The sequence below is a fragment of the Equus caballus genome, chromosome 7 (assembly GCF_041296265.1).
Source record: "Equus caballus isolate H_3958 breed thoroughbred chromosome 7, TB-T2T, whole genome shotgun sequence".
NCBI classification, from domain to species: domain Eukaryota; kingdom Metazoa; phylum Chordata; class Mammalia; order Perissodactyla; family Equidae; genus Equus; species Equus caballus.
The window spans coordinates 35,738,601-35,752,704 of NC_091690.1; the positions used below are offsets into that span (position 1 = coordinate 35,738,601).

Sequence of the window (14,104 nt, forward strand, 5' to 3'; positions counted from 1 at the left end):
TGGGCTGTGTGACCTTTACACTGGGACTCCGTTTTATAAAGCTTTACATCCCAGTGCCTCCCACAATGCCAGGCATTTAGTAGGAGCTCAGCAAGCATTTGCTGGAATGAGGAAATGGGGGGAACAATTGATCACACTTAGTAACTGTTTAGTAGGGTTGGTGTGAAGGGGAGGGAGATGTTGGAAGACTGAGTTGATAGTGTGGGGGCTGGGAGGAGATGGATCCAGTTTTGGACGTGTTAAGTTTGAAGAATTTGAGATCATCCAGGAAGGATGTGCAACAGAAAATTAGAAATATTAGGATGGGATCTCAGAGAGAAATTAAAGGGCTGAAAATAAAGAGCTTGAATCATCAGGGTATGAGTAGTAGTTAAGCCTCTGAAAATGAATGAACTTGTCCTGGGAAACCAAGCTGGGGAGAGCAGAGGTTCAAGGACAGACCTCTGGAGAATGGCAGCACCTAAAGGAGGTAGAGCCAGCACTGAGACCAGCAGGGAGGTAGGAGGAGAACCTGGAGAGTCTTGATGTGGAAGCCAAGGAGGTGGCATTGGCTGACAGTATCAAAGGCTTGAGAGAACAATGAAGAGTAAAAATAGACCTTACTCAGGTTTGACAAGTAGGAGGTCACTGATGGCTTCAACAAGAGTGGGTTCAGCATAAAAATAAGGGTAGGAACTCTGGGTGTTGCGGGGGTGGAGGAGGCAGTGGACAGCCAGGGTGCAGAACAGATAAAGAAGTTTGACCATTGGAAGTAAGGAGGGAGATGCAGGGGTGGGTTGAGGAGGAGACAGAGGCAGGGGCGGGGGAGGTGGGGGCGGTTGGTTTCCTTTTAGGAAGAGGGAGACTTGGGTATGTTTATGAGTCAAAGAGAATAGAGCAGGGTGAGATGGAAGAAACAGGGCAAAAGGGGATCACTGAGGGGCAACAATCCTGGAAAGGTGAGTGGGACCCAGTGTCCAGGGGAGGGATTAAGAGGGGGAAAGAGAGTGGGGTGAGTCTGGAGGTGGCAGGCAGGCAGCTCTAGTTTTTCCCTACAGAACTGAGGGACAGTGACATTGGTTACGGGACTTACTCAAGTCCTCTGAACCAATAAGAACAGAGCCTGTGCTTCTGCCCCTGCTGTCCTCCATGCCCCTTCTCAGGAGCATTAGGCCATATACATTTGATGGGCCCAAGGGCTCTGAAGGGGCTGGCATCATGCTGTGCCCCTGGGGAGATAGCCAGTTCTGCTCCTCTTGGCACAGTGAGCACCTACTGAGTGCTTGCTGTGTGTTTTGCTGTGAGTACTGGGGCAGCAGGAGGCATGGTTGCTGCTTCCATGGGGCCTCATTTCTTCACCCTCTGCCCCCATTCTGCCCTTCGGCAAGTTCTGTGACGGTGCTTGAGACACCATGGTTCTTGGCAGAGCACCAAGAGAATATATAGCCTTCCTGCCCTGGGGTCAGCTTTGCCTGGTGGGTTTGGGTGAGCTGGTCTCCTTGTCAGGTAGAGGTTGGTACCCCTTGGACATGAGTGGATCAGATTTCTGCTCTGCTACCCAGGTACCCAACGGTGACTTTTCTCCTGTCCTTTTTTACCCAGGGGCCCAGTCAGTAATGTGGGACAACTGCTGGGAGAAGGCTGCCAGTTGTCCTGAGACCGCAGCCAGCCCAAGAAGCCAGTGCTCCTGGGATGTCTCGGGGCTGCTGAGTGATCCTCCTGGCTTGGCCCAGCAAGGGGAGGGGGTGGACTAATGAAATCCCTGCTGGGGTATCTTGGAGCAGGCCCTAAGACTAGCCAGTCTCCTCAGCACAACACCAGCACAGTTTGGGAACAAAGACATACCAGTGCAAAACTTTATTGTTCACAGAAGGGCTGGTCATCTTGTCACTCAGGACTGGGACCTGTCAGCTCTGCTCTCTGACCGGTCTCCTCCGTGGAGGTCAGGCCTATAGGGCAGCTGACTATTTGTCTTTCAGTTACTGTGAAATACGGTCTATGTAGTATTTTCCATCTTGGCTGCATGTTAGAATCACAAGGGAGGTAAGTTTCGTTTTTTTCTTACCAATACCTGGGCCCTGCTCCTAACCAGTTAAATAAGAATCTTGGCGAATAGGGCCTAGACATCTCTATTTTTTTTTTTTTTTTTTTTTTGAGGAAGATTAGCCCTGAGCTAACATCTGCTGCCAATCTTCCTCTTTTTGCTGAGGAAGACTGGCCCTGAGCTAACATCTGTGCCCATCTTCCTATACTTTTTTTAATATGTGGGATGCCTACCACAGCATGGCTTGCTGAGCGGTGCCATGTCCACACCCGGGATCCAAACTGGCAAACCCCAGGCCACCAAAGCGGAACGTGCGTACTTAACTGCTGTGCCACCAGGTCAGCCCTATCTGTATATTTTTAAACTTCTCAAGTGATTGCCTTGTGTAACCAATGTTGTGGCCTAGTGTTATGAAGGGAGATGGAGAGAGATGGAGTGAATCCTGGTGATGAAAGGAAGATTGAGAGAGAGCAGAGGGTAGGAGAGGGTGTAGTTCAGAAAGTAATGAAATGTTACAGCTGGAAGGATCCTGGTTTAGAGCTTTGCAACTCAAAGTGTGGTCAGCCCTGCAGCAGGGCAACACCTGGGAGCTGGTTAGAATCTGGATCCACCCACACCCATTGAGTCAGAATCTGTAGGCTAACTTCCCAGTTTTATAGCCAAAGAAACTGAAGGTCAGAGAGGTTTGACTTGCCCGAGGTAATCCAACTTGTTGTTCATTCAATACTTTCTGCGTGCTGGCTGTGTACCAGGCAGTGTGCTAGATGCTGGGGCTGGAGGTGGGAACGAGACAGATCTGGTTCCTACCCTCACAGAGCTCATATTGCCGTGGAGGAGACAGACAGAAAGCAAGCAAATAAGTAACTAAGTTAATTAAAGATCAGAAGTGCTGCAAAGGAGAAAAGGAAGGCGACCGTGCTAGGGAATGCCTGGGCAGTGACCGTGGGTAGGTATGGAAGAAGGCATGCCAATTTCGGAACAGTGCTTGGGGAAGTTACTAGAACCATGGCTTTCATGGGAGTCTTCTGATTACAAATCTAGAACTTTTCTTTCCTGGATAGGGCCATCCTCCATCTCCACTGGGGTTTGGGAATGGGTCTCCTGAACCTACTGAGGACTTCTGACCCTGGTCCCCACCCTGCAACCCCACCTGGCTCTCTACTCCCCCTCAAGACTCTCATTCTTCCACGTTTGTGGACTCAGAGTGGAGCCTGGGGAGCAGAGCATCAACTCCATAATAGGACAGTGTTCAGGATAATTGATTTACTGTTTGTAACAAAACCCAGGCCTCATCCTGATGCTGTCCCCTGCCCTGGAGAAATAATTTGAGGTTTTCCATTTATCCCCAAGAGAGCACAAACACTAGTGCTTCCTTCCCTTTCCTGATCCATCATAAGAGTCACCTGGACTGCTTGTAAAAATGCCTGTCTCAGGTCCCACCCCGGCAAACCACCCTGGAATCTGGGTGATTCTTACGATCCAGATCGTTGGGGAACACGGCATGGATGGCAGAAATCGGTGCTCCTGTGCCTCTTCATGTGGTTGTGGAATCTGCCAAAATTTCTTCCCCGGTGACTCTGAAGCGTGGCCGTGACTGTGATTGTAGGGACCCCTCTGTTTATGTACATATAACAACTCACCCCCTTCCGTAGCCCCATCCTTATCCTGCTGGCCTTTGCTCTTACCCAAAAGGGTCTCCCGTCTCCTCCTCTTTGACCAACCAGACTCTTCCCGCTCCCTGCACTCCCATTCAAGTGCCCTGCCTTCACGGAGTTTCCCCTCGTAGGGCGGTGAGGACTTGCGCGTTGTTTGCATTTAGTCAGAGTCTAGAGGGCTGGAGGAGGCCTCCCAGACCATCCCATAGCCCCCCCCTCACCCGAGCATCTGGGCTGAGTGGACCTGTTTGGCTGGAGTAGTGGGAGATTGATGATGGAGAGGTGGGCCGTGGCCAGAACCAAAGGAATGCCTTGGATGCTGGAGAATAGATAAACTTCAGTTGCTTAAAATATGAATCATGCCTTGGACACTTGGCTTAACTTTCATGTAAAATGTGAGTGGAGGTACCCACCTTCCTCTTCCTGGGTCAAAATGAGGAAGAAGACAGTGAGAAAAACCATGCCAGGGAAGCTGGAGTAGGCCTGGCTGGCATGGGACTTAATCCTTGAAGGGTGGGACTTGGTTTCCCTTTCTGTGGCATAGGACCCCCGTGGACCTCTGAAGATGGCTTTGAGGGGTTAGTGGTATGTCCAGGGTGCAAAGGGCCACTCTCTGGATGGCCACCGCACAAGCAGCTTTGTGCTTTTGGGGGCTGGAAGAGGCAGGTGGCAGGTGTGTCCTGCTTCAGTGTCTAAGTGGGAGGGTTTGGAGAGCCAACCCCTGTGACTCTTACCTCCTAGGTGGCCCGAGGCAGCCGGGATGACAGCTCTCCCCAGGAACCCTACCACCTGCTGAAAAACATGACCAGCAAGTCCCGTGAGTATTGTCCAAGAGCCCCCCCCCCCATCCAAAGGATGGGCCCCCAGAAGCAGTCTTCATTGTCATCCTGGGACAACCTGGGGGTTATGGAGGGACAGACAGGGGGGCAGGGACCCCTCTTTTCATCTTGAAGGACAGTGGAAATGCTCAGGTCCAAGCCCCACACTGGAAAGCTCAGGCCAGGTGAGGGCCACGGACTGGGTCTGCTTGAGATGGGGCTTGGAGGAGCCCAAAACGGGGCAGGTGAGAAGGCAGACTGGGACTGTATCTGCCTGTTTCTGCCTCCAGCTCCTCTGTGCATGTGCCCTGCAGGCTGGAAGCTCCTGGCCATGTTGGCTCTGGTCCTGGTTGTCATGGTGTTGTATTCCATCTCCCGAGAAGACAGATACATTGAACTGTGAGTCCAACTTCCACGTCCTTCCATTGGTTCTTCTCAGGAACAGGGCTCAGGGATGGAGCGTCATGGGGTGGGGGACCTTGTGGGGCAGGAGGGTTCAGGAGCCAGGGCATGACCTCTTCCTTCAACTGCCAGCATGAAATCCTTCCGTGAAGGTAGGGTCTGGGATGACTCCCCCAGACCCTCACCGGGGGAGTTCAGGAAAAGGAAGAGCTGGATCCTCAATGATTTGGTTTTGAAGTGGAGCTTGGATTGAGATGATTCCACGCTGCAAGCCACTCTCCAGCACCTTGGGACCTGTGTGCGAGGGGGGAAGGTGGAGGCTGCCTGGAGTGCCGGCCCCTGGGCCCATGAGGTCTGACTGGAGCTCCTGCCTCCTCTCCTTTTTTGTCTCCAGTTTTTATTTTCCTATCCCAGAGAAGAAGGAGCCGTGCTTCCAGGGTGAGGCAGAGAGGAAGGCCTCTAAGCTCTTTGGCAAGTAAGTATGTGAGGCTGAGGAGGGTGGGGCAGGGCATGCGGTGAGCTGGAATTGAGAGTTTCACAGGGTGGGGGCCGGCTGGAGGGAGGGAACCGTATTGGTGGACATGGGTTAGCTGAAGCCGATGAGGGAAAGAGAGGCCTTGGACATATATATGCTATCAGTCAGGGGCCTCACCCTGGTTCTGGCATGAAGCTTAATCCGCCTCTCATCTTGACCCTGCTTTCACCTCTGTGCAGCTACTCCCGAGATCAGCCCATCTTCCTGCGGCTTAAGGATTATTTCTGGGTCAAGACACCATCTGCCTACGAGCTGCCCTATGGGACCAAGGGGAGTGGTAAGTACCTGCCTGGTGGAGTAGGGCTCACCTTGGCCACACTGCTTCTTGTTCTTTGCCATCCATGGTCCCAGTGCCCAAGTTCTCAGCCAGGCTCAGATGCTGGGGTCAGGAGAGGAAAAGGCAGCCAAGGCTCTGAGGGTCAGAGGAGGGAGAGTTGGCAGCCTTTGGATCGCTAGCTGTTGTCATCAGCCCCTTCCAATCTGGTTCTTCTTGTAGAAGACCTGCTCCTCCGGGTTCTAGCCATCACCAGCTACTCCATTCCAGAGAGCATCCAGAGGTAAGGAGACACTCCCCCCTTGAGCCTGAGCACCTTCTCCTTCCTGCCCCAGTGTGAAACAGTCATGGTCTAGCATCTCCCGTGAGCCTTCCTGCCTCTGGTCCCCTGTGGCCAATTTGACCCTTCTTCCTTGCCTGCCTGTTTCCAGGGGAGTCAGGTACGCCAATCCCACGGCAACTGAGCCTGGGCATCCGGGTGGCAGAGCAGGCAGAGGCTGCTGAGGGTATCACCATGGCAACAGGCAGGGCTGGGCAGCAGGCGAGGGGCCTCTGAATAGAGCTTTTTATTGGTACTCCCCAGGCATCTTCCCTCCTCTCTTCTTCTCCCATGCTCTGCTCAGTTTCCTCTCCCTTGAAAGCCCAGGGCTACAGAGTCAGCATGACCATAAGCAGAACTCCTTGGAGATGCCTGGTCCATGGGGACCAGGGGCTGAGGGGCCCTGGCAAGGGATGCTGAGCTAGGCCTTGGGCTGACCCAGGCAGGAGAGTTAAGTGGAGCAGGAACAGAGGTTACTTCTGGGTCTGATCGCTTTCTTCCCATGGCAGTCTCAAGTGCCGCCGTTGCGTGGTGGTGGGGAACGGGCACCGGCTGCGCAACAGCTCACTGGGAGATGCCATCAACAAGTACGATGTGGTCATCAGGTCTGTATGACTGTCCCTTCCTTCTTCCATTTGGGAGCGACCATAGACAGGCCCAGTGGGGCTCTGGGTGATGGGCATCCTCCTCCCTGCCTCCCAGATTGAACAACGCCCCGGTGACTGGCTATGAGGGTGACGTGGGCTCCAAGACCACCATGCGCCTCTTCTACCCTGAATCCGCCCACTTCAACCCCAAAGTGGAGAACAACCCAGACACACTCCTTGTCCTGGTAGCTTTCAAGGCGATGGACTTCCACTGGATTGAGACCATCCTGAGTGATAAGAAGCGGGTAAGTGGGGAGGCTGGGAGGCCTGCAGATGGGGACACTGCCCAAGTCAGGACCTCCCACTCCATGATGTCTGCCCTGCACTCCTAAAGAGCCGGTGAGGGGAGGGCGTGAATGCAGCGTTCTGTAGGGCTTCTGGGGAGCCCCCCGAGCAGTTGGGTGTGCAAGCCTGCAGGAGTTAGGCAGCAGCCAAGGGCACCCCAAGCTTGAGACTGCCTGGGACAGAAAGCTGCCAAAAGCTGTTTGCCAGTGAGAAACTTGGGAGCAGAGGAACTGGTCAGTAGTCATCTGTAGGCAGGGGACAGGTGAGAACAATCGAGACCTGTGTCCTTCCAGGCAGTCCCTAGAAGGTCCACTATGTCTCTGTGCCGTCCAGTCAAATGCCGAACTGCCAAATCTGGTATTTTTTCCCAGTGTTTAGACAGCCCCAAACTCAAGCCCCTTCCATCTGTTTGGATATCCTTGGACTTGGGCAGTGGTTGGACCCCATACGCTACACATCGTGTCATCTGGCCTCCCTCCTTACCCTGAGGGCCTTTGACATCACATGGACCCCATGCCTGGCTAAGGACCACCAGGCTGGACCTGGGACAGGTCTTCACCCACTCCCACCTCTCCCTTCCAACCCCATCCCCCTAGGTGCGAAAGGGCTTCTGGAAACAGCCTCCCCTCATCTGGGACGTCAACCCCAAACAGATTCGGATTCTCAACCCCTTCTTCATGGAGATTGCAGCTGACAAACTGCTGAGCCTACCAATGCAACAGCCACGCAAGGTGAAGCAGGTAATGATGGGCTGCCCACAGGGAAGCCAGAGGGTTGGGGGCCCGGGTGGGAAGTAGGTGGGACGTTCCTAGAGGCTTAGGAAGCTGTGGAGGACCCCAGGAGAGGAGAAAATAATAACAGAGATCACAGCTGCTGTTTTGCTTTTTATTTTGGAAGATTAGCCCTGAGCTAACTGCTGCCAATTCTCCTCTTTTTGCTGAGGAAGACTGGCCCTGAGCTCACATCCGTGCCCACCTTCCTCTACTTTTCTATGTGGGACGCCTGCCACAGCATGGCTTGCCAAGGTGCCACGTGCACACCCGGGATCCAAACTGGTGAACCCCGGGCCGCCAAAGTGGAACGTGTGCACTTAACTGCTGTGCCACCGGGCCGGCCCAGAGCTTGTATTTGAATAACACCTGGTAAAGCCGTTCAACTGCAGCCTCAGGCACACCTAGAATCAGGTTAGGGTTATGAGCTTGCCGTAGCAAGAGAGGCGCACGCTTTTGAAACTGTGCGACATCTGCAAAGTGGGGAGTGGGGAAAGGGGTTTATAGGGCTTGGGGGCTGGAGTTAGAGGGCCGTGTTGGCAGACACTAGTCAGAATCTGTAAACTGGGGAGTTGCTGGGACAGTCAGTGGTCTTATCTTTAGAACAACTTGAGCCCGTGGTGCAGTTACTGTTAGGTCACTTTGTGATCTTATCTTGGAACATATTGGTCTGAATGAGTCAGGAGTTTGAGCCGACCGCTTGTCTTGCTTATCACGGTTTGGTGCGGTGTGTCAATTTTGGGAGTCATGGTGCAGTTTTGCAAGTTCCAGTTCTGGTTTCGGCTCTCAGTACCCTAGTGGTCTTCAGCTGATGGGCTTCAACACACTTGGTAGCTTCCTAAGTACTTCTACAGGTGTCTTGAGCCCTCGGAGAGGCTGTGTGGGATGGTGGACAGAGGTAACTAGCAGACATAGACGGGACTCGGCTGTACCACTTACTGTGTGGCCTTGGGCAAGTCAGCCATGTGGAGCCTCAGTGTTCCTATCTGTATGGTGAGGATAATATTAGTACTGACCTTTTAAGGCCATTGTAGGATTTAAAAAGATAATTATGTAACATGCCTATCATGGAGATTGGTACACAGTGGATGCTCAGTAAATCTTTGCCAAATTTTAAATAAATCGTTTTATTCTTTACTGAATATCTACTATGATTCAACTTCATATGGTGACTACCTGCTGTTAGGACAGCTCTGTGCCAGGCCCCAGGTTCGCATGCTTAGGGAGTAGGACATACTCCTTGCCCTGAGGAAACTTGGTCTAACGGAATAAACATACAGGTTGCAGCATGTCCGTGGCAGAATGCCCCAACAGAGGGTGTTCTGAGTGCTCTGGGATCTCAGAGTGGCAGGCAGACCTCTGCTTGGGGCCGTCTGGGAGCTCCCCCAGAGAAGGTGGTACTGGAGTTAGGCCTTGAGGGGTCATGGGGCCCATCAGGTGGAGGACTGGGGAGAGGTGTTTCATTTGGCAAGACGGAACAGCTCCCCTGGCACCGAGTTCTAGCACAGGTGGAGCTGAGGGGGCAGCAAGGAGGGGTCGATGCCCCGATGAGGGTGAGGGAGAGGGTGAAGGCTGGAGAGGGAGGCAAGAGGAGGTAAGGACCAGAGCCAGCTCCTCGTGGTGGGAAGGGAAAAGGAAGAGAAGGTCTTGATATCTGTATCCGTTTCCTGCCACTGCCTAACAAATTACCACAGTTGGGTGGCTTAAAATAGCACCCATGTTTTGGCTCATGGTTCTCTAGGTCAGAAATCCAGCACGAGGTGGCTGAGTTCTCTGCTTTGGGTATACAAGGTTGAAATCAAGTTGGCAGCTGGACTGAGTTCGTGTATGGAGGCTCAGGGCCGGGGCAGGGATTTACTTCCAAGCTCATTCTTGTTGGGAGAATTCAGTTCCTTATGGTTGCAGGACCAAGGTCCCGTTTTCTTGCTGGCTTTCCGCCTGGGGTGGGGACGCTCTCAGCTCTTAGAGGCTGCCACCACTCCTTGCCATATGGCCCCCTCATTCTAAGGCCAGCAATGACATGATAAATCCTTCTTGTGTTTCACATCTCTGACTTCTTCCACGGCTGATCCCTAGACCACGTGTAAAAGCTCATGTAATTAGGGCCAGCCCACCAGGATTATCTCCCTATCTTATGGTCAACTGTGCCATATAAAGCAATATAACATAAGGTAATGTATCTCGTCACAGTCCCAGGTTGCACACACACTCAATGGCAAGGGTGATGGGGGATTATCTTAGAAAACTCCTGCTGCAACATTTATTTTACAGGTGGAATTGAGGATTTATGACATTGTATGTTTCTAGCTTGGCCAACTGGGTAGAGGGTGATATGATTAACTGATATAGGGAATGCAGGGGAAGAGGAGAGTTGGGTGAGTTTAAGGGGCCTGTGTCCAAGCAGAGCTGGCTAGAAGGCGATGGAAATGTGGTTCAGCAACGGACAGAACTGGATGAGGTCATGCAGAGGTGGGGAAAACAACTGGGGTGAAATGGAAGGCCCAGGAAGGAAGTGGCAGATGAGACAACAGAGCTCAGAAAGGAAGCTGGGAAAAACCCAGTGTTCAGAGGCCTGCCAAAGCCCAGGGAGTGGCTCCTTTATGGGAGTGGGCAGGTGAGGTGGTCTGGAAGGCAGGGTGTCAGAGTTGAGGAAGGCAAGGTTTATGAGGTTAGAAAATCAGCTGGCCCATCCCCGTGGATGGATTAGGGGTGGAGAAGTGAGGTCCTTGTGGCAGCTCATAAGGTATGGAGCGAAAGCATGGTGTCCCCACTTTACAGAATGGGAGAGCCCACCCTCATAAGGGGGCACACGGCCCGGGAGTGCGGGAGCGAGTCTTCTGAAAGAGGGGAGATTTTCCAAGGTGGAGAACAGAACCTTTCACTCCTTGAGCCAGTTGCTTAACAGTCGTGAGCCTCAGTTTCCCCATCTGTAAAATGGGGCTAGTAATAGTATCCGCCTCACAGTGCTTTTATGAGGATTGGATGAGATAATGTAGTGTCTGGCACATAGTAAGTGCTCAAAAAGTAATAGATATTATGATGATGATGATTATTGTCATCCTGATTGCCAGCATCATCCCTTGAGGCCCGAACCCTTCCCGCAGATGTGTTGAGCTGGACTATCCAGTGTGGTAGCCACAAGCCACATGTGACTATTTAAATTTAAAATGTGATTAATTAAAATTAAATAAAATTAAAAATGCAGCTCCTCATCTGCCCTAGCCCCAGTCACATGCTCCTCAGCCACAGGCGGCGCGTGGCGGCCATGCAGGACGGCACAGATGCAGGCGAGTCTGTGGTCACAGGAAGCTCTGTTTCACAGCCCTGGCCTATGAGATGGTGAAAGGAACGGGGCTCCCTCTAATACCTTCCCACCCCTTGTCCCTTAGAAGCCCACCACAGGCCTCTTGGCCATCACGCTGGCCCTCCACCTCTGCGACTTGGTGCACATTGCTGGCTTTGGCTACCCAGACACCCATAACAAGAAGCAGACCATTCACTACTATGAGCAGATCACGCTCAAGTCCATGGCGGTAAGTGGCCCCTGCTTGCGAGCTGGGTAAGGTGGACTGACCTGGGGACGCTGGGTGAGTGAGTAGTGCCGGGGGCCCAGAGGTGGCTCATGGTGAGGTCACTCAGAGAGTCAGAACTGGAACTGAGGCATCTGGACTCCCAGGCCCGCGTCCTCTGTATTTGGCTCACAGATCCTGTCTTCCTTCCGAGAGCCAGCATGGGGAAGGGAGCACCCAGAAGTGTGAGGTCATGGGGAGGGCCAGGGAGACTGTCCTGGGCCAGGGAGGTCCTTGGGAGTCCCTTAGTTTGCTTCCTTGGCTGTCTCCACAGGGGTCAGGCCACAACGTCTCTCAAGAGGCCCTGGCCATCAAGCGGATGCTGGAAATCGGAGCAGTCAAGAACCTCACTTACTTCTGACTTGGATTAGAGCTGTACCCATTGGTTTGCCCACTCTGCTGCCTGAGCGACCCCCATCCATGGCTGTGGGGGTGCCGGGGCCAGTATGAGCCACTTGGACTCACCCTCTCCTGTGTGGGGAGGGGTCCCAGGACTGGCCAGGTCTAAGATGAGGCTGTGCCCCTGGCTGCCCAGGTGGAGGCCCTGGGGAGCAGAAGCCCAGCCAAGGGGCTCATGGCTGTGGCAGCCGCTCTCCACCAGCACCAGGAGATTATTTAATGGGCTATTTAATTAAGGGGTAGGAAAGTGCTGTGGGCTGGTCCCATGGCATCCAGAGAAGGGGCATAATACAGTGTTCTGCCCACTTTTTATAAAAACACAGAAGTGCTGGGCCCACTAAAGCCTAGACCCAGAGCAGGCATCCCAGGAGGACGGGGGTGTCTGGAGGGGTGCTGCCTCCCAGCAGGCCTGGGAAGAGCAGTGGGATGGGGGGTCCACGGCGAAGGGGACCTCTTCCAGAAAAGAGGTTTCAAACCTATCATTAAACTATTTTTCCTAAAACGGAAGCAGTTGTGATACCCTGTGTCCTTTCAGGTTGGGGAGGACTTGGATGGGCAGTGGGCCCCCTTTCCCAGCAGTGGACAGGCTTGTTAAAGACCAGCCGTGTCTCTGGGTCCTAGGGGGACCAAGAGCAGGCCCTGGTCATTCAGGAAGTAATTCTTTCTTTTGTTTCTTTTTTTCTTTTGTGGTGAGGAACATTGTCCCTGAGCTAACATCTGTGCCAGTGTTCTTCCTCTATTTTGTATGTGGGATGCCACCACAGCATGGCTTGATGAGCAGTGTATAGGTCTGCATCCAGGATCTGAACCTGTGAACCCTGGGCCCCCAAAGTGGAGTGTGCAAACTTGACAACTACACCACTGGGCTGGCCCAGGAAATAATTACTTCTTGAGTACAGTGCTTGGTGCCAAGTCATGCATCCTCACCCTGGTGTGGCAGGCAGCCAAGTGGTGGCTGGAGCAGCCCTGTCTTCCGGACACCCAGCCGGGCATCTTGCATCCTGGTTTACCTTCCAGAAGTAGGGACGGGCAGGAGGATGCCAGATGGGAGTAGCAGAGCCCTATCCGCCTCCCTTCCTCTCCCTCACCAGCCTTCAGTTTCTAAAATCTCATGCTGGGAGGTGTGTGTTTGAGAACAGGGGTGGAGTCACTCAAAGGAAGCCAAGTTTCCCGTCTCAGATTAAGTGGGAGTCATAAAATGGAGTTTACAGAAGGTCCTGCCAGTGGCCCAGGCTGCCAGGATTGGGATGGGCAAGGCTCGGGCAGCATCTAAGGGATCTGGCAAGGCCTGTCCGCCAGTCGCTGGGCCCGCGCCGAAATGCTTTTTCCTCCAGGTCTCTAGAATTGCGATAGCCTGCCATTTGCCTGTCTCCTACCCACTTTGTTCTCCTTCTTCCCAGGCCCCGCCTGGCTGCCAACTGGGCTTCCTGCCACCTCCACAGCTGTTCCTTTACATCTGGAGACTGGAGGGAGAGCTGGAACTCCCCCATAGGGAATGGGACTTGCAGTGGAGTTCCTGGCTTTCTCGGAAGGAGTTGCAGCCTTGATTGAAGTTTTGAGACAGCTAGGCTGAGACAGGACAGATAAAGAGGGGCAGAGATTTGGGAGGAGCAGAGGAAGATGACAGGCTTCTGGACAGAGTGTTAGAGTGGCCTTGAGAACACCCAGTCTCGTCCCACAGAACAGTCTGTCCTGAGGACCACTGCAGAGACTGGACTTGCCTGCTCTCTTGGAAGCCTGGCAGAACTACTTTGCTAGCTGCTCTCTTGCCAGGGCTGAGGGGGCTTCTCAAAGCAAAGAGGGCCCAGCATCTGCAGCCCCAAACCCCTCCCCTCCACATGGGCAAGCTTTGTCTCCCAGGCTTTGTCTTGGAGGGTGGGGTGCTGGGCCTTGCTGACTTGACGTCTCAGCTCTGCTGCTCCCTGACACTGCTTCTCACAAGGATATGCAATGGAGTGTCCATTTCCCCATCCAGGGCCATTGAAAGTGACTGTCAGCACGTATGATCCAGCTGTCCTGGACTGGGGCCACTGCCTGTTACTGAATGTGCCTAAACTAGAGCCAGAATCCAACACACATGGATGGGTCAGACTTCCCCAAAAGCCCCACACGTGCATGTAGACATGGAAGCGTTTGACATTCTTGTTGGATTTTGCCTGTGATGCCATATGCAGACAGTCCTTCATGATCACATATGGACAAGGGCGTGTTTGGGGAAGCGTGTATACGGCCCAACCATCCATTGTTGCCCTGAGGGGCTCAGCCTTCTCCAGGGCGCCCTGCCCCTATGCAGGCTGAGGCGGTACCAGCCAAGGGTCCTCTGTGGGAGTGGAGCTTTGATGTGCAGTTGTTGGATGGGGTTCTTTGGCGTTCTGAGAAAGGGCCTTTCATTCTCCAGTTAGCCCAAC

General features: G+C 53.3%; 1 protein-coding gene across 13 annotated transcripts in view; it reads left to right on the forward strand.

The window, feature by feature from the left end:
• The window catches only part of ST3GAL4 (ST3 beta-galactoside alpha-2,3-sialyltransferase 4), a 34,627-nt gene extending 22,424 nt beyond the window's left edge, over positions 1 to 12,203 (forward strand). For 6 of the 13 annotated variants that reach the window (XM_023645115.2, XM_023645112.2, XM_023645116.2 and 3 more), the window contains 10 exons: positions 4,420 to 4,495; positions 4,811 to 4,895; positions 5,293 to 5,373; positions 5,613 to 5,710; positions 5,930 to 5,990; positions 6,536 to 6,631; positions 6,729 to 6,918; positions 7,555 to 7,698; positions 11,118 to 11,261; positions 11,572 to 12,203. In XM_023645115.2, the coding sequence (XP_023500883.1) occupies positions 4,480 to 4,495; positions 4,811 to 4,895; positions 5,293 to 5,373; positions 5,613 to 5,710; positions 5,930 to 5,990; positions 6,536 to 6,631; positions 6,729 to 6,918; positions 7,555 to 7,698; positions 11,118 to 11,261; positions 11,572 to 11,658 (1,002 nt within the window). In that variant the 5' untranslated portion in view covers positions 4,420 to 4,479 and the 3' untranslated portion in view covers positions 11,659 to 12,203. Of the gene's footprint in view, positions 1 to 2,266; positions 2,362 to 4,419; positions 4,496 to 4,786; positions 4,896 to 5,292; positions 5,374 to 5,612; positions 5,711 to 5,929; positions 5,991 to 6,535; positions 6,632 to 6,728; positions 6,919 to 7,554; positions 7,699 to 11,117; positions 11,262 to 11,571 lie in introns of those variants that run through there. The other 7 variants (XM_023645111.2, XM_023645114.2, XM_023645113.2 and 4 more) reach the window with 3 other exon arrangements.
• Positions 12,204 to 14,104: the final 1,901 nt, after the last annotated feature.